The 19,443-nt window shown below is 45.5% G+C and overlaps 1 protein-coding gene across 9 annotated transcripts in view; it reads left to right on the top strand.

Moving 5' to 3' along the window:
- Positions 1–9,760: 9,760 nt before the first annotated feature.
- Positions 9,761–19,443, top strand: part of CNOT12 (CCR4-NOT transcription complex subunit 12) — a 32,181-nt gene continuing 22,498 nt past the window's right edge. For 3 of the 9 annotated variants that reach the window (XM_035125084.3, XM_035125077.3, XM_035125068.3), the window contains exons 1-3: positions 9,837–9,976; positions 17,096–17,237; positions 18,383–19,148. In XM_035125084.3, coding sequence (XP_034980975.2) covers positions 9,884–9,976; positions 17,096–17,237; positions 18,383–19,148 — 1,001 coding nt within the window. In that variant the 5' untranslated portion in view covers positions 9,837–9,883. Of the gene's footprint in view, positions 9,977–16,548; positions 16,793–17,095; positions 17,238–18,382; positions 19,149–19,443 lie in introns of those variants that run through there. The other 6 variants (XM_088664055.1, XM_035125094.3, XM_088664062.1 and 3 more) reach the window with 3 other exon arrangements.

Here is a 19,443-nt window from a genome sequence, read left to right as displayed (position 1 = left end):
TGGCTTCTCTATGTGATTGCTTTTCTCTGACATTGGAAGTTATCTTGGCTGCATGAAAGCACTTTTTGGGAGGGGTAGCGGTGAAGAAAGATTAGCTACAGACAGGGTAAACCACGGTCTAGTGGGGAACGAGGATTTCCAGCTCCCCTCATGCACATGCTTCTTTTGCTTTTCAAATAGTCCCCTGGCCTGTACATGATTAAGGAGAATGCCATATCAAGCGTAACACACCTGCCACAGTCACATCTAGTTAAGCTTTCAACCTATCCTTTTCACCGGTTTGTTCACTCGGAGGACTATGTGATTTCAATCCTTCCCAAACTCTGTAAATATGGAATAGCTCTTGCCCCCTTCTCACTAAAAAGTCGAGCTTTTACTTATGATTTCCTGTCCCTTTCCCACTTCACTACTCTAGTTCCCTCGACCCCACCAGCTTTTGCAAATTTAACTGCTAGGTGGCAATTAGTAGCAAGGTGGATTTTCTATCTAGCTCCATTACTGTTAAAGCAGCCTGAAGTTCTTTTTCCTGAAAGGACAGCTAATTTGAGCTAGGGGACTGAACCATGATCCAATTAGTGTGGATTACCGGTCCTCTGCCATCCATTAAAATGGCTGTGGGAACCTTTTTGAGAGCTGTCTTGCAATCACCTGTGAGTCAGACAGCATTTTCTGCTTTGAGATAATTGAATAAGCACTGAATTGTTTTACTGAGACCTGGTACGAAAGAATCTATCTCCTGCTTGTGCTAGGAATTGAGCGCAGGAGTGTTCCAAAGGGTCTGTAAGTAAGTTTGCAATTAAAGCCAGCAGCAAATTCCTATTTGCACACTTGGAAGCAACACAAAATGTAAAATTCCTGAGGTCCTTGTGTTTGCTTTGGCCAAGCTTACGTAAGTCATTTACTGGAAATGTGCATAGGCTGCCAAGAATAAATGGGGGGCCGGTTTCATCTACCTGTAGGCTACCCTGCAACTGTAGTACCTTACCTCATGCTGCTCTTTTGACTGAACAGCTGAGGTTGGCAAGCAAATGGCCAGCCTCCTATTCTGTGGTCCTAGCAGCCCTTTTATCCGATGGTCTTCCTGTTTTCTGTGTTTTTGCTGGACAGCAGCTTCCATGGAAGGAATTAACTAGTTTGGCTTGCCTTTGTGAGTGTTGGCTACTTAGGCATTGACCAGATGAAATAAAGGATAGGGTTCCAGTATTTCTAATACTTCCCAAGCAAATAGGAATTAGAGATTTTAGGGAGGTGGTATATATGTGGGAAGGGAGGTTGAATGATATAGCTAGAGACAGTTGTAGACAAATTCCTGAGCTGAGGTTATAGTGGACAATATACCATGGCAATATTTGCAAGGCAGTAATCCAGTCCTGTAGTCCTGTACTTGCAAATAAGTCATGGTTTTCAATGGAATTACTGTCCTAGCAAAGTTGTATAAGATTTGTAGCCCAAGAATAAAAGATGGGGGGGGGGATGGATGGATAGATTATGGATGAAGTAGATTGTTGTGTATAGAAGCTCACGAGCCAGTGTGGTGTAGTGGTTAAGCGTGGTAGACTCGTAATCTGGTGAACCAGGTTCGTGTCTCCGCTCCTCCACATGCAGCTGCTGGGTGACCTTGGGCTAGTCACACTTCTTTGAAGTCTCTCAGCCCCACTCACCTTACAGAGTGTTTGATGTGGGGGAGGAAGGGAAAGGAGAATGTTAGCCGCTTTGAGACTCCTTCGGGTAGTGATAAAGTGGGATATCAAATCTAAACTTCTTCATGACACAATTTTTGGGGTGCTGCTTTGGCCACCACACAGCTGTTCTGGGGATTTGTCTGTTTTTTTGTGAGAGTCTCTCAGTCTTTATTCATCCCCAAGAAGCATTCATAAACCCAAAACCTTGGGGGAAAGAGGATGCACAGGATAGATAATGCTTCACTTCTAGGTCTACTCGGTATCGTCAATAAACAATGGGATACCCATTTCAGTGTTAATAATGTGGGCCTGTTTCTGAAGGGGCATGTAAATTGATTAGTTCTGAATTCAAATTAGATGATTGATGGTTATCTAGAGCTGAGGTAGCTTTAATGCACTCTGAGCATGAGAGAATTGACTGCTGATTTAGAATACAGCTGTGCCTGCTTCCAAAAGAGAGAATTCAAATACTCCGTTTAAGATCAAAACTTGGGTGACAGAAGATCCTCTACCTTTCTCGCTGTCATCTATCTATGTATCTCTCTCTCTCTCTTCACCTCAGCATCTTTCCACATTTGCAGCAATGACTGTGAATGGTCTAGAATCTCTAACTATTTTAAGGGAAAGACCTATTTTAAGTTTTTCAGACCTGTATATGGCTCAAAAATATATCCTTTCTGTTCCTCATTAACTTTCCATGCTGTGGGAGTGTGAGAGAATAAATAACTAAAAGACCCAGCCAGCAAGAGTGCTGAGGATTCCTAATTGCTAATACCTTAATATTCTAGTTGAGTGTGACTATTACCGGTCTTAAGTCCCCATCTAGTGGCCAAAATAATAATTTTAAAGCTTACGCCCAAGAAAGCAAAAGCGTGAGGCCGGGAAAGCAGAGAGAGGAAGAGGGAAGAGAGGGCGAGAGCTCCAGGCTTGATGTCTGCTGGAATCCAAGGCTGCGGCTATGGAAGAAGCAGGAGGATGCTTTGGAGTGTTAATGCACTCAGGTTGTATGCATGTGTAAATAAACCACATATCATAAGGACACCACAGTCTCTGCTGTGCCTCCTTCCAAAAGGGAACACAAACTCAGCACAAGTGCCTGGAACCCCTGGAATCTTGCGCTGCTCAAAGATTAGGGTAGCATGCAACAGTATTTACCGGTAATTACTCCTCTGTTACATTTACAGTACTCCCTTTAGGGCAATGTACCTTGGAAGGGACACAGCTGCAGCCATTCCTGGAGGAAACTGATTGTTTAGACCAGTGATTCCCAATTAGCTGTGGACTCCGTTTTTCAAATGCCAAGCCATGGATTCCTTACTTTTGGAAATGTTTGATATCTCTATGGTAGTTTTTATTATGAGAATGGTGCTACGGACCTCCTGAGTGCATTACGTGCAACCCACCCCCCGGGGGGTCCGCAAACCACCAATTGGGAACCAATGATATAGACCCATTCCAATCTGGGTCCAGACCAGGGTTATCTGCCTTGATAACTCTGATGGATGGCCTCCAAGGGAAGAGTTGTAGACCACCAACATTTGGATAGCATCATGCTGGCCACCTAGGGTTCATGTTTGTAACTGAGCCCAATGATAACTTTTATGTCTTTTGAGACTGACAATAAAGGGTTTGGTCCTTTTTCCTCATCTGGGGCCATACTGTGGCACTGTCAACACGTCAGTAAGTTGGGGGTGTTAGGGCTGCATGTGTGCTTAAGTTTCCTAAACTGTGTGATCTACTAAAAAAGAAACACTCACCCCACCATCCTGCTTGGGCTGACCCATGAAATATAATGAACTAGTAATAAAGACATGTCTCTGTAGTGCAGGCATCCCCAAACTTTGGCCCGCCAGATGTTTTGGACTACAGTTCCCATCATCCCTGACCACTGGTCCTGTTAGCTAGGGATCATGGGAGTTGTAGGCCAAAACATCTGGAGGGCCGAAGTTTGGGGATGCCTGCTATAGTGTGTCTGATTTCCTAAGAGCTCTGCTGTATCAGAGCCAAGGGTACGCAGGTTCTAGCAGGCTGTTTGATGCACTGGCCAGCCACATGCTTCTGAAAAGCCCACAAGCAGACCCTGAAAGTAATAGCCAATCCCTGCTGTCTGTCCCGTACTACTTAACCTTCAAAAGTATACTGCTTATGAGCATAGAGGTGCCATTTAACTGTTGTGCCTACTAATTAACGAATCTACCCACAGATTTATCGGATCCCCCTTTAAAGCCATCTAAGGTTTTGGCTATCACTACATCCTGCGGTAGCAACTGCCATAAAATTAATTATGCATTCTGGGACGAAGTATTATTTTGCTTTCCTGACTCTGTGGCTGTGCTTTTGAGTGGCCCCAAGTTCCAGAGAGGAATATTGTGATATTTATTATGTTTGACTTTGGTATGGAAATTTGTTCCTATATGTTTGGATGTAGATCTCTTTTTACTTCATGTCATTGTACTTTGTTATGTTATAAATAAATAGATGTAAATAAATAAAATCACAGAATTGTAGAGTTGGAAGGGACCACGAGGGTCATTTAGTCCAACCCCCTGCAATGCAGGAATCTTCTGCCCAATGTATGGCTTGAACCCACAACCCAGAGATTAAGAATTTCATGTCCTGCCAACTGAGCTACCCCAGAAAAAAAAGGAAATTGAATATTTCTACCCACTTTCTACAAGCCAAGCTTCATTGTTTCAGATAGATCTCGGTCCTGCCCCTTTTCTTGTTTCTAAACAAAAAAACACCCATTTACCCTTTCCTCCTAGGGAAGGCACCACAGCAGCCACTTGCCCCCTGTTATCATCTGTATTACCCTTTGCTTTGCTTTTTCCAGCTACAGGCTCTACTTTTGCAGATGGAATAATTACAACTGTAAACAGTATCCTAAATGCACCCTTGCCATGAATTCATTGATTTATTTTAGAAAATTTCTGCACAGAAAGTCTGTAAAGTGGCCTCTAGTTTTAATACAAAACTACCATAAAATAATGAGATAAATAATATTTTTTATTATACTTGTTAACATGCTTGTTACATAAAGGTCTTTGGGTGACACCTGGCTTGAGAGCAGTACATGTGAAAAGGATCTAGGAGTCTTGGTAGACTACAAACTGGACACGAGTCAACAGTGTGATGCAGCAGCTAAAAAAGCCAATGCAATTCTGGGCTGTATCAATAGGAGTATAGCATCTAGATCAAGGGAAGTAATAGTAACACTGTATTCTGCTCTGGTCAGACCTCACCTGAGTACTGTGTCCAGTTCTGGGCACCACAGTTCAAGAAGGATACTGAAAAGCTGGAACGTGTCCAGAAGAGGGCAACCAAAATGGTCAAAGGCCTGGAAACAATGCCTTATGAGGAACGGCTTACGGAGCTGGGTATGTTTAGCCTGGAAAAAAGGTTAAGGGGTGATATGATAGCCTTTTTAAAATATATAGAAGGATGTCATATAGAGGAGGGAGAAAGGTTGTTTTCTGCTGCTCCAGAGAAGTGGACACGGAGCAATGGATTCAAACTACAAGAAAGAAGATTCCACCTAAACATTAGGGAGAACTTCCTGACAGTAAGAGCTGTTCGACAGTGGAATTTGCTGCCAAGGAGTGTGGTGGAGTCTCCTTCTTTGGAGGTCTCTAAGCGGAGGCTTGACGGCCATATGTCAGGAATGCTTTGATGGTGTTTCCTGCTTGGCAGGGGGTTGGACTGGATGGCCCTTGTGGTCTCTTCCAACTCTATGATTCTATGACTTATGGCACAGTTAAGAACAAACATAAAGACATTACTATGTCATTAACAAATTCGTACAAACATTGCTAAATCCAGAAAACACCTACAATTCACAGGTAAGTCTTTAGTTGGTGCCAAAAAGATGTCTGAGAAGGTGCCAGGTGAACCTTGCTAGGGAGAGCATTTTACAGGTGGGGAGCCACAACTGCAAATGTCCTTTTCATTGATATCACCCTCTCAGGCTCCTTCAGAGTGGGAATCTGGAAAATATTAAAGCAGCAGCATTAGAGGAGCAAAACGGAGGTAGGGTGGCCGTGGCTCAGGGCCCTAGATCTCCTGCTCCTCTTAAAAAACCCGAAACTTTTAAACATTGCTTTCAGGGTAGTTGGACCCACTGCAAAGTGCAGTGCTGGGGAGACCACAGCAACTTTCCATCTTATTTTGCAGAGTACTTTACAGTATACTAGGCCTATAAAATCTTGTTGGTCCCTCATTAACTCACAGTAAACCTGGGGACCAAGAGCCAGAGGTCCTCCACCATCACCTCTTAAAATCACCCCAAATTTGCATGCACAAACATATACAAATGTGTGCCACCATTCTGTGCCCCAGTCATTTAAGTACCTTACAAATCCCTGGGCCACAAACAACAAGCTAAACATAAAGAAAGACCACAAGCTTAACATGAGTGAATGGTGTGATGCAGCAGCAAAAAAACCTAGGCTGTATCAACAGAAGTATAGTGTCCACTGTTCAAAGGAAGTAATAGTCCCACTCTATTCTGTCTTGGTCAGACCACACCTGGGGTACTGTGTCCAGTTCTGGGCACCACAAATTAGGAAGGATGTTGACAAGCTGGAATGTGTGCAGAGGAGGCGACCAAGGTTATCAAGGATCTGTAAACCAAGCTTTATGAGAAATGGTTGAGGGAGTTGGGTATGTTTAGCCTGGAGAAGACTGAGAGGCGATATGATAGCCACCTTCAAAGATCTGACTGGCTGTCACGTGGAAGGTGCAGCTAGCTTGTTTTTGCTGCTCCAGAGGGTAGCATGTGAGTCAATGGATCCAGATTAAAAGGAAGGAGATTCCACTTAAACAAGATCTTTCTGGTGGTAAGGAGAACACACTATCTTGGGAAGAGATGGATGGACTATCCTTAATTGAAGTTTGCTAAACAGAGGTTGGGTGGCCATCTGTCAGGACTTTAGCTGCAGAAGGGACGTGTTATAAGAATTTTAAGGTCATATATATATATATAATAATTGTTCATAAAACATGTACATGAATGTACAGAAACATGTCTGAAGCAGCACAGGAAGACAGGCCTGACTGACACCATTTTGACTCTCTCTCTCTGACCAGGTGTTCCTCTGCAAGGAAGAAGGGGGGTGGGGGGGAACCTTCTCATTGTCTCAGGAATTAAAGTGATAATCCCTGGCATCCTGATACCTGAGTGCCAGACAAAAGGGTGTGATTAACTTGGCTGGGAAACAGGGAAATGTAAATATCTCTCTTTTTTGTTGATTAGGTTTTGGGGGCAGGGGGCAGGGTCCAGACTGCTCAGATTACTGCCACCAGACCTCCCCTTTCATGATGTACCTATGATGAATCTAGGGAGGGCGGTCTTGGGCTACACCCCTTCTGTGACATATGGATGATGCTTCTGGGGGGTGGGCTGAAACCAATTTCAAATTTCTTTTTAAGGGCAGGACACCTTTGTTTGGGGTTCCTTCCTTGTTCTCCTGCGTGAGAGGAAGGACCCTGTTGCAACAGCGAAAATAAAAGTGCCTTGCTTCGTACGTCCTGGTTTGGTCTCTGTTATTTGATGGGCAGGAGACGCTTAAATTCGTCTGCCTGCCAGGATACCTGGACTCTACCTGGGTCAAGGATCTACTTATTCCTAGGACCGTGTAGCTCCGCAAATTTTTACAACAGTTGCGGGTGGCGTTGTGGTTTAAACCACAGAGCCTAGGGCTTGCCGATCAGAATGTCGGTGGTTCGAATGCCTGAGACTGTGTGAGCTCCCATTGCTTGGTCCCAGCTCCTGCCAACCTAGCAGTTCGAAAGCACGTCAAAGTGCAAGTAGATAAATAGGTACTGCTCTGGTGGGAAGGTAAATGGTGTGTTATGAAAAATGTACCCCAAAATGCGTTGCCTTTTAAGAAGGACAGACGCGGGTCGGAAGCTCCAAAATTTGCACTAAGTTCAGCTCCGCCGGGAAAATGACAGAGACCACACGATGCTGTCAGGAAAAACAAACTGATCCCTTTATTGCAGAATGCAAAGCTACAGCTGTAGGGTCCCTGCCTCTGGAAAAAAGGAAGGCCCCCTGGGAAATGGTAAAGTCCCTTTTTATGCCCTCCTGTCCCTGCGTGGAAATCTCTGGACTGGGAGGGAGGGGGAGACAAGGGCGACGGGTGGGGGATCGGATTAGCTGGGTGCGGAGATGACTTTTCCTTTCAGATGGAGAGATGTCAATCTCTCTTCTCCTGTCGTTGATGGTGCTCCCTGTTGTTTGGCAGGAAGGGCAATCAGTCGAGATGGGTGCAGAGGTGGGGCAGTTCCTGGCGATTTCCATGGGGTGGAAGTCCGCCCGGCAGTGTTTTCCTCCAGGCCATGGAAGGGTGGGCTACGTTGAGGATGGCAATTTATTTGAATAAAGTTGTTCCAGCTAATCCCTCTATTGTCCGTGTGTCCTTGAATGGGTATAGGGTGGTAGTAGGGCAAGGTTCAGGTGGGTTGGGATCATACAGGGTTCATACAGAAAATATACCTGGAAAACATACCTAATGCAGGGATTTCTAATTAAAAGGTAGCAGTCCTGACATATACAGTTCTAAGATATAAAACAGCAATTCTAATACAGAGGCAGCGGATAGAGATTTCATGGTAAGAGAACATATAATAGGCTGTATTATTAACTTGAGTAGAAAAGTTTAACTTTGGATTTGGGCGGTTTCCCCCCCCCCCCTTCTTCTGGAAACATTGTTTTGTTCTGGGCGGAGGGGAGGTGGAGAGGGGAAATGTGTGAGTTTATGCTAACTGTTGTGCATATGCAGATCCTTAAGCCTTCCTTCAGGCAGGGTCGAGTCCTAGCTGGAGGGGTGGGGAGACAGGGAAGATGGCATTGAACAGGATTCTGGGTATTGCAGCTGTCAAATTCTGTCACCCCTCTCTGTTCATTAATAATGGTGTCCTGCAAACCCCCCCCCCCAATATGATTTTATAACAATTTTATAACATGGTGTTTCCATGCGCTGCTCTGGTTCGCCAGAAGCGGCTTTGTCATGCTGGCCACATGACCTGGAAGCTGTACGCTGGCTCCCTCGGCCAATAGAGCGAGATGAGCGCTGCAACCCCAGAGTCGGTTACAACTGGACCTAATGGTCAGGGGTCCCTTTACCTTTAACCTTTACCTGCATTGCAGGGGGTTGAACTAAACGAAATTCCTTACAACTCTACAGTTCCAGGATTCTAAATGGGTCAGTTTAAAAATACATCGCTAGCAGCTCAGTCCTATCTATGTCTAGTCAGAAGAAAGCCCGCACTTACTTCCACGGGGGTTAAGTGTAGGATTGCAGCCTTAAAACGAGGTGGAATAAAAAAGAAAGGAAGAAAAAGTGCCACCTTGATCCAACGAGAGAGAGGCCGGACTGCACCTTTTGCAGGAGGGAGTTCCGTAATCTGCTTGCCATAATCTGATCTAGCAGTATTTCCCTAGCAGGAAGGCGTGATGATACTGCTGATCGTTTTATGCGTAACGCAATAGCCGAGCTGCTCAGCCCTTCTCTGCAAAGCTTCCCTCGGGGTGGAGCTTCAGTTTCGGAGTACATTGCAGCACAGGGGTCGAGAGGCTCGGCTCGACTTCGGAGTTGTTTGTTTAGTCGTGTCCGACTCTTTGTGACCGGAGTAGTGCTGTTAATTAGCCAATCACTTGCAACACGTGGGAAAAGCGGGAGAAAAGTTAAGGGAGGTGCGGATCCCGCGCCAGCAGGGACTCCTTTAAAGTTTTGATCCTCAGCCAAACCCAAAACAAAGGGAACCAACAACAAGAATGAAAAGCAATTGTTTATTGTGTGTACATAAAACCACATGACTTCAAGCTCCTTGTGAGTCCGGGATGGGTTGCAAGGGTGGGGGGAATTAACAATGGAGAAATATTTCACATGCCGGTGAGGGGGCTGCGGGCTGGAGAGTGGCGTGGGATTTCTCCAAAGCCCCGCCCGTTGGCCGTGCTCGTAAACCTCTTTTTTCCCCTTAAAAAGGCGGAGGCAGCGAGGTTCTCATAAAATGTGTAAGCCGAAGCTTCCTTGCAAGGCCAGCCTCGTTTGAGTCCCTGCAAGTCTCGGGAATGTGACACGTGGGGGTGGGTGGCTCTGTATTTGCATGCGTCATGAATATGCATCGAAGTGGGCGGGGCGAGCCTGGCCTTGATTTGAACGTCATGAATATGCACAGTGCGAAGATCTGCTGCGCCTATGTCGGGCCGTAGATCGCCGAGCCTGGTAAGGGAGTCTACGCAGAAGCCCCCGCGAGCGGGGAGGGCTGTGCATTTTCGCCCACATCCCGAGGTGGGGCTGGCAGGAGATCCTCCTGGGGGGGTGGCTGGGGGGGGGGGAGAAAGATGCGTGCGGGGGGAGGCGTGCGAAGGGAACGGACCGCGCGGATAAGGAGGTGGCGTCGGAGGGCCCTGGGGAAAGGAGCTTAAGGGGAGGAGGGCCAAGTGCCCCTTCTCGCCCCCCAAATCGGTAGATCGGGGGAGCTGTGGGTCCGCGTGCGGGTGGGTCGTCTTCGACTCAGCCCCTCGCCTGGGATTGAGTCGAGGCGAGTAATGGTGGCCGGGGCAGCAATTGTTCTTTGTAGCCCCTTCGCTGCTGCAGGGATTGTGGAAGGCCTGGCCTGGAGCCCCGACTGCAGGATGGTCTAAGGAGCGGGGATGGCGGATTGGTCGTAGAGGGAAGGCCAATTAGGACCATATGGAATGCCCAAATGCTCTTAAAGATAGCTTGTATGCCTCCTCTGCTGTAAGCGAGAGGCTGTCATTTACACTGGCCAGGGGTAACTGCCCTCGGGCCGTCTCCCTGCTTCCTCGCTTCTGCTAACTGGCACCCCTGTTCGTCTCCTTTGTATGCTTTCTGCTTAATGCGTCCTGAAGCTGCTCTCCACCCCCTTTTGGCTGGAGTTTCCCGCAGTTTTTGCCTCTTACCACTCCCTCCCTTTCTTGGCTGTGATTCCAAGAACACTCAACTTAGAAATACTTAGCTCCCTTTAAATCTTGCTGAAAACCAGTTACTGCACACAGGCTTTATGACCCTGAAGTACACCCTGTGACCTCTCCTTGTACCCATTTCTGCACCAACACAAAACACTGCCTCATGCCTGCTGAGCTCCCATCTTCTTTCATGATATTTCCTTGTTGCTTGTGAGACTAGTGGTCTGAACTGGGCTATGAGGACATTCTAAGCTGGCTTTTAAAATTCTGCCATTTGTGAGTGTTGGTTGTTGCTTATTGTTTACAATGAAACTTATTCTCTGTTGGGAGAAATCCACCCCTCTCTTGTACTTTAATCACATGTCAACATTCTCCCACATGCCTTCTGTTTCCTGTATTTCTGCACCATTCTTACCCCAATAGAATTATGACTTTCTTTGACCATTAACTACTAATCTAATGGCCACCTTTCCAATTGCTCTTTCCTATCTGCCCTGGTTTCTGCTTAGGATTCTTTCTTTGATCTTCTCTGTTTGGAAATAGGGAGCAATACAATTTTAGAATAAATTCATAATCTGTGCCTTGTAACAAGCCAGTTTTGTTTCACCAAGGGCCAAGTTTATCGAAATACATCTGCCCTTGTGCTGTTCTTTTCTACCGCTGCTCCTTGAGGAAGAGCCTCCTTTTTATTATTATTCTGTGATGGTTTTCTATCCATTATTTTTTGTTAACATGGTATGTGTGCATTCTTTGGACGTGCTGAGATTAATGTCCCCTTCATATGTGGACTGTGCAGACATAAAGTGGCGGACAATGACTGCTGCAAGGGTCTTAAAGGCAGAAAAGGCAGGGTGGCATGGGAAACAATAGCCCAAAGATGGCAAGGGATTTGTCTGGATTCATTGAGTTGATCACTATGGCAGCTGGGATCCTTTGAATTACATTGTAGTAAGTGTGTGCTGTCTTTTTACTTTATTCATTCCGTCGACTGCAAACTATCAGAATGCCATCAAATGCCAACAGTGCCCTTCAGCTTTCTATATTGGACAAACAGGCCAAACCCTACGCCAAAGGATAAAGGTAAAGGTAAAGGGACCCCTGACCATTAGGTCCAGTCGTGACCGACTCTGGGGTTGCGCGCTCATCTCGCATTATTGGCCGAGGGAGCCGGCATACAGCTTCCAGGTCATGTGGCCAGCATGACAAAGCTGCTTCTGGCGAACCAGAGCAGCACATGGAAACGCTGTTTACCTTCCCGCTGTAGCGGTTCCTATTTATCTATTTGCATTTTGACGTGCTTTCGAACTGCTAGGTTGGCAGGATAAATGGACATAAATCTGACATCAGGAATCACAAGACAGAGAAACCAGTAGGAGAACACTTCAATCTCCCAGGACATTCTATACAAGATCTCAAAGTAGCTGTTTTATTACAAAAGAATTTCAGAAATAGTCTGGAAAGAGAAGTTGTTATTACCAAACTTAAAACCATGGAGAGACCTGGTCTGAATAGAGACATTGGATTCTTATCTCATTTTACATGATAAAGCTATTTTTAGCCATCTCACCCCCTGGCTTTTTCCTGTAAGGCCAATTGCAGTCGTTAACAGTCGTCAACAGGTTCACCACACCTATCTGCCAATCACCCATTCCCACCACCCTTCTGAGTAATACCTCTCCCCACCCTCTCACTATATATAAGGGCCTGGTGACTTCTGTTTCAGTGTATCTGAAGAAGTGTGCATGCGCACCAATGACAAACATAGTTGGTCTCTAAGGTGCTACTGGAAGGAATTTTGTTGTTGTTGTTTCGACTATGGCAGACCAACACGGCTACCTACCTGTATCAGAATGCAAGTGCTGACGAAAAGCTGTGCAAGTGGTAGTCTGATTCAGTGCTAATTGCATAATGGGTAGTCCCTGCACAATGGAGCACCTTAAGAGAGAGTGGATAGGGAAAGTTGCACCCATATTACTCTCTACCCCCGCTAGAGCACCTACAATTGCTTCTGAGATACCTTTACTTGCTCAGCTCTTTCCCCATAAGAGCTCCCTTGACACCATTGTTTCTGATGTTCTATGGCGGAAGAAACATAGCTGTCAATTTCTCCCTTTTTTAAAAGGGAAATTCCCTTATGCTGAATAGGCTTCCTCGTCAGAAAAGGGAAAACTTGACAGCTATGGGAAGAAAGCAGTTTAACTGATTTTTGTTGTTGTTGCCAAGTTTCAACTCCTTGGAAATGCAATTCAGAGGCTTTACCATCTTCACCTCTGCAGTCCTATTGCATCAGTGCTGGGAATCTGGTTATCCATATGAGGAAATAGTGCTACTTCTACTGAAACATGAAATATTTGTGATACAGTTGCAGTGGAAGCTTTAAAAATGACTACAAACCAGCATTTTAAGAAAGTACTGTAGTATGATCCTGGCATGAGCCGGGAATGGGAATGCAGCCATTTGGGAGACTTGCTGTCTGGATTCTAAAGAACAAATGAGTAGGCAACTTGTATTTATACTGGGTAGAGGGGCTAATGTAGAGAAGCATGTTATTGAGGTCCCAGATCTAAACCCACCTGTGGCATTAGAGACCCTTTTGTTCATGGTGCACAGCTCTAGAGGAACAGAGCAGAGTTATATCCCAACTTGATTGTGAATTCCTAGTATGTTGGGAGAGTAGTCATTGATGCCTAGCCCAGCCATGCAGTGTTAGAAACTGAAATATGAAAAGGAGCTAAATGACACCTTAAACCTAATCTATGGGCACAACAACGGAATGTCTAGGCACACATTTTTATCACAAGAAAACAAAGCTGAAAATGAACAAACTGCAGCTAAAATCTTATGTTCATTTTTCACATGGTCTAGTCCAGGCATCCCCAAACTGCGGCCCTCCAGATGTTTTGGCCTACAATTCCCATCTTCCCCAACCACTGGTCCTGTTAGCTAGGGATCATGGGAGTTGTAGGCCAAAACATCTGGAGGGCCGCAGTTTGGGGATGCCTGGTCTAGTCCTTCCCCTACCCACCCCCTAATAGTCTTAAGAGGGTCTCTTCTCCTGTCTTCAGAGAGTAGCTGGAAGTGGGGAGGCAGAAAAAGGTCCTCCTTTCCTTCCATTCTGCAGTTTTAACCTGAAATATTAGGTGCAGTACTGTGCCCAGAACTCAGAAACTGCTCACGCTAATAAAATTCCCTGTCGCAAAATGCGCCTAGAACAATGGGAGTTTTGAAACTACAGCCATGGTGTGAGGTGTATAGTTTCTTCTTCATATACCTTCTGCTTGAGAAGTTTTGTATAATGACCTGGAGCCTCAGTTCTACTTTCTTGGTTCAGCTTTTGTACTTTCTTATTTTTGCATACACCTATTCGTGCCTTCAAGTCGGTAAGATATTTTCCTCCCACATCATGTCTGTTGTTCGTTCATCCCCTGGTTTTACCTTAACCAAATCCCTATTATTGTCTTTCTGAGTGCTTTCCTTCCTGTGACATTCCAGTTGAAAATCTCCGGGTTCGAAAGCTCAGCTGTAATATTATGTGCTTCTTTCTTCCTAAGCATTTTCTAATTCTGTTCTCTCTGTTCCTTTCTTGAAACAATTATGGATTATCTTTAATAATGCATCACTGTTAAAGTCTGGTTGGCATCTGTCTATCCCAGGAGACAATGGAGGAGTGTGCCTTTGGGGGTGAGGTCAAGTTGTTGGAAGGTTGCATCGCCTGCTGTGGCTGTGGGAGAGACATGTTTTGTTGCAGCTGGGGCAGAAAGTACCATTTGAGTACGGTATATATGCCCTTTTCTGTTAGGGACATCCTGACTTTGTAGAAAGTCCAGGTGCTGAAACTAGGTTTTGCAGCTATCTGAAAAGATCATAAATGGAATGTCACTTTATCTTATGGGTCTTGCAAGTTATTATTATTTTTTTAAATCAAGTGTGAAAGAATTCTCCTCTCAGGAGTTCCTCATAACATGAGATACACTCTTCGGAAAATATAAATTGTACTGTGATAATTTCCATTTCAGGACTGAGGCTGCAATCTTATACCTGCTTACCTGAGAGTGAGCCCCATTCAACTCAATAGGAGTTGCTTCTGAGTAGACATGTATATAGGATGGGTTGTCAGTCAGTGTCTAAATATAAAACTGTTTTTTTCATTATATTTCCCCCCCCCACTCACTTTAGAAGCCAAACGTAACCTCCCTTGCTTATCTTTTTTTGTTTGTTGGTTTAATAGCTTATTGTGTGTATGCATATGGGTTTTCTCAAGGCATATACTTCCTCTTTGAAAGCTGCTTTACTCTTGATTTTCCTGCATTGACATTGTTGTTTCTTCAGTACAGGAACAAGCATATACCATCTAATCTGACAAATGTTTCTTTATATGTACCCGTGGCGAAATGGTCATGCATTCATTTTCCCACATAGAAATAATGTTTGTGTAGATAACAAAACAATATGTTGGGCAGTTTTAACTGCTTGATGAAATACAGTTTGTGTACTTCCTTGTATTTTGTAGAAAGGACTTGTCTGTTTCAGGAGCCTCTTTGCCTGACAGGTTAAAAACCATAGTTCATCTATGAAGAAAAGTAAGAGAGCTGAGGAAATAGGATTGGACTGTTTCTGTGCCTTTTTAAAAATTCTACAGTACCTTTATTTAGTTTTACTAGTTCTGAATTTGGAGAGAGTCTCATCTTGTCTTGCAGATTTCATTGTGTGTCAGGTATTCACTGCATTAATAGATTTTGGATGGGGTTCCAGGCACCTTAATGTGTTGCTGGTTTTCAATGTCCACTCAGGTTTCATCGGCTCTCCTTCAGCTATCTTCTCCACTAAATGAAACTCTTTTCCCCTTGCAGGGGATTCTGTATTCAGAAGCAATAGTTCACTCAGGAAGTTCTTGCTGAGTAGGATAAACGGAATGGTACCTCAGACACAGGCGTGTGCAAAGTTGCAATAAAGATTTAAGTAAAGGCAAATGAATAAGAAGGGAGAGAGGTTACATGAACAAGTAGCTTAGGCAAAAATAAGGTTTGCAAACGTTGGGCTTAGGTGCTACCAGGCTAGAAGTAGGGGATGGGACTAAGGCTCTGTATCCTTGTAGAAATGAGATAGGGCCTTTTTGTGGCAGCAGCCTGTCTGTAGAGAGACTAGTTCCATTCCGACATTTCGACAGGCAGGGGAACCATTCTTATTCTGCATGGCTTTTAATGGTTTTCAGTATATGATTGAAGCTTTTAGCTCTGTTCCTTTTAAGTTTTTGGGTTTTGTTTGGCATGTTCTTGTATGTATACTGCCTCGGGGGGCCCTTGTTAGGGCTGAAAAATGATGTTAAGAACATATTTTATGAATCAAAATCAAACTAGTCAAAGGAGGGGCCTAAGTAGAAAGAGCAGAGGCGGCTGAACTGCCTTCCCTCATCTGAGGCACTGTGCCTTTAAATCCCCCTCGCTTTGGAAGGAGAGGCTTGATGGCCCTATTTTGGCATAATGTATAGATGGAGGCTGAGGAGGGGGCTGTTTACAATCTTGTGGCTATGCCTTAAATTTGGCTGTCTTGTGTTGTTCCAGCTCTTTCCGTCATACTGAGGGAGGGGGGGGGAGTTATTGGTAGGCCCCCCTTCCTCCTGCCTCATTTATGGGGATCAGTTCTGTTAGAACAATCTCTTGAGGCACACACTCCTTGTAACCAAGATGCTGGCTTTGCTTTTCTTTTTTTAGCCAGGGTTTGGCCCTCTCCTGAAATCTAGCGGGAGGCCGTTGCCGTAGTGACAGGAGCAGGCCCCAGCTTTACCTCATTGAATTCCAGGGGCTGTGCCAAAAGATTGAGAAATCTGGTGGGAGGGGGAAGTACTCCAGATGTTTGCTCCCTGCTCAGTATATCCGGGTTGGGAGTGTATACAGCTGGGATTGGGCTGAGCAGAAACTCGGCTTTGCTGCTGCGAAGGGGTGGGAGCAGCAAGGGACTTGGGAAGAGAAAGGGAGATTCTGACTGGAAAAGCAGCCAAATGTTATGGCAAAGTGACGGGACCTGGCAAGAGAACCGAGGCAGCATAAGAGGGGAAGGAGTTGGCTGGGAAGGACAGGGCGTGACACAAAGGTGGAGCAGAGGTGGCCCTGTGGAGAGCGGAGCAAGCCAGCTAGAAAGCCAAAGTTTTATAAGTTTGAGATTCCCATCCTTTAGCGTGCGTGACTCATGGCCTGGATATTTGTGGGAGACTTGCTTCCTTCACCCTTGTTCCAGCCTGCCCTGGGAGTGGCATAACATGATACATTCTCTCTCTCTGTGTGTGTGTGTGTCTGGGGGGGGGGGGAGAGAGAGACCCAGTGTGTATTTGAGAGATAAATTCCTCTCTCAAGGGAACAAAGGAGGATATTGGAAAACTTGCATTCTGGAAGGAAGCATCTATGGTCTGACGTTGGATTGGAGGTCTTTGCTATCTTTACAAGTTTTGCAGACTGCCTAAACTCCTTTTCCTGTATCCTAGGGGCTGACATTTATGCTGAGTTCAGAATCCCAGCCCGGTGATGTGATGGAGTCTAATCCTCAGTCGCTGTGCTCCCCATTTCCCTGTACTGCTGCTAGTGGCCGGAGAGGACCCAAACAACTTGCAAGCAGTCCTGAGATAGGTATGCCTTGCATTGTGAGCCTTCAGCTCAGCAGAACTGTTTTAGAGAGCTAAATATGGGAGATGGTGTGCCAAGTTGCTAGGTATTTAAATTTTTCTGTTTATGTTGGGTGGTGGCGCACCAGAGAATGAACAACGGAGTCAAATAGCAAGCAGAAGAATGACTTAATGCAGCTCTTGAGGGATTGTAGCTCTTCATTCTGAATGTGTGAAAAACAAAACTTGGAAGCTGGTGTGTTCCGGAGAAGGCTAACCTAGAACGTTTCTTCCTGATGTGTTTGTTTTTTGTGTGCATGGGGGATTCCGCTTTGCCCCAGGAGGCAGCCCTGCACCTATAGTTGAAGTGGCGTCATCCCTAAAAGTTGCACCACACAGTTCTGCTAATCATGTAAAGGCTCTGATCCCACCTGAGAACAACGGGTGGTATTCAACTAAGTTATATTCAGAGCAGAGCTATTGAAATTAATAGAGCTAACTTAGTAATGTTATTACTTTCAGTGGGTCTACTCTGAATACTACCATTTGCAATTTAAATGCATTCCAAAAGCATTTTCATGGCTTCTGTTGGTAATCTTTATTACTACTATTTCTGGTTTAATGGATCCTCTAGCCCAGGGGTAGGCAACCTCAGGCCTGTGGGCCGGATGCGGCCCAATCGCCTTCTTACTCTGGCCCACGGAAGGTCTGGGAACCAGCGTGTTTTTACATGAGTAGAATGTGTCCTTTTATTTAAAATGCATCTCTGGGTTATTTGTGGGGCCTGCCTGGTGTTTTTACATGAGTAGAATGTGTGCTTTAATTTAAAATGCATCTCTGGGTTTTTTGTGGGGCATATATTTTTTTCCAAAATATAGTCCGGCCCACCACATGGTCTGAGGGACGGTGGACCGGCCCACAGCTGAAAAAGGTTGCTGACCCCTGTTCTAGCCTGACCTGTGTCCAAAGCTGCATGCAGTTCTAGTGGCTTCTCTGTTGCCTGCAAAATGGTTTGGAAATTTAGCAAGGATTATTAGTAGAGCTCATTTTTGTGTGTGTGTGTGCTTAGGCAATGGATTGTCATCATTTTGATCCATATAATTTAGTTGCCCTGTGTTCTGGTTGAGCTCTGTATAAAATGCATCTTTCCCCACATCCTTTTTTCCTTAGGGGATGCACGTCCAAAGCCACCTGTGAAACCCAAGCCCTGTGTGCTGCCCAAGCCAGCCATGCCAGTGAAGCCTGTTCCTGGACAGCGTCAGGCTCTCTCTGAGGTGCCCTCTGCTGAAAAGATCAACTTGTTGGCTGGGCCCAAGCCATATAGTGGTGGGGCTGGCAATGCTGTTAAGCGTCTTTCTTTTGGTCTAAAGACCTCTCCAAGAGAAACTACCAATGGGAAGGAGGTTTTGTATCCATTTTCCACCACAGCCAAACCAGCTGGAGATGGAGAAGGAACTGGGCCTGCAAATAAATCAAGTGCTGTGGAGGGAGCATCCGGAGAGGAGCGTGGAGAGTCCTCCAGTGTTCGCAAGGGTGCTGTTCCCTTCAAAGTAATGCCAGTGTCAGTAGCAGCCAAACCAGAGCGTTTTCCTGGGACCACAGTGGAGGAGATTTTGGCCAAGATGGAGAAGCCTAACAAAGAAGGGGCAAGCAGCCCTGACAGGCCTCGGCTGGTACGCTCCTTCTTCAGCCAGGATGGTAGCACAGCTGTCCACCGGGGGCCTAAGAGTTTTGCTGCATTCCGGAGATGTTCCAGTGGAGAAGGGGGTGAAACAGAGTCAGAGGGTCCTGCTTGCAGAGCCTCTTGTGAAGTTGAGGACAGCATATTGTCAAGGAACAAGGAGGAAATCGCGAGCTCAAATGGTCAGCATCTGCCTGAATCTGAGCTACCAGCAAGAGCAACGGAGAGAAACTTAGATTTACTCTCTAAGGACAGGTGAGGTTCAGATTCAGTCCACATAATCTTAGAAGATCAGCTTTGCAATATATCACAGAGTGCCCTCTGTCAAGGACTGAGATGGGATGCAGGTCAGCAACTATAGAACAGTGCTAGGAAAATGAAAGCAATACAGTAAATGTGTCTAGAAGGTGACCTGCTGGGAGTTCTTTCTTTGTTCTTTCACATTTGGCTCTAGCAGAGCTAAATTATTGTGATTTAAGAATGAAAACTGAGGGTTGGCATAACTGAAGGCTACATTCCTGGGCATTACATGCATGGCAATAAATACCAT

Source organism: Zootoca vivipara, chromosome 1 (assembly GCF_965207765.1).
Source record: "Zootoca vivipara chromosome 1, rZooViv2.hap1.1, whole genome shotgun sequence".
NCBI lineage: Eukaryota > Metazoa > Chordata > Lepidosauria > Squamata > Lacertidae > Zootoca > Zootoca vivipara.
The sequence above is the reverse complement of the archived record's forward strand: the minus strand, read 5'-3'. Positions and strand labels throughout refer to the sequence as shown.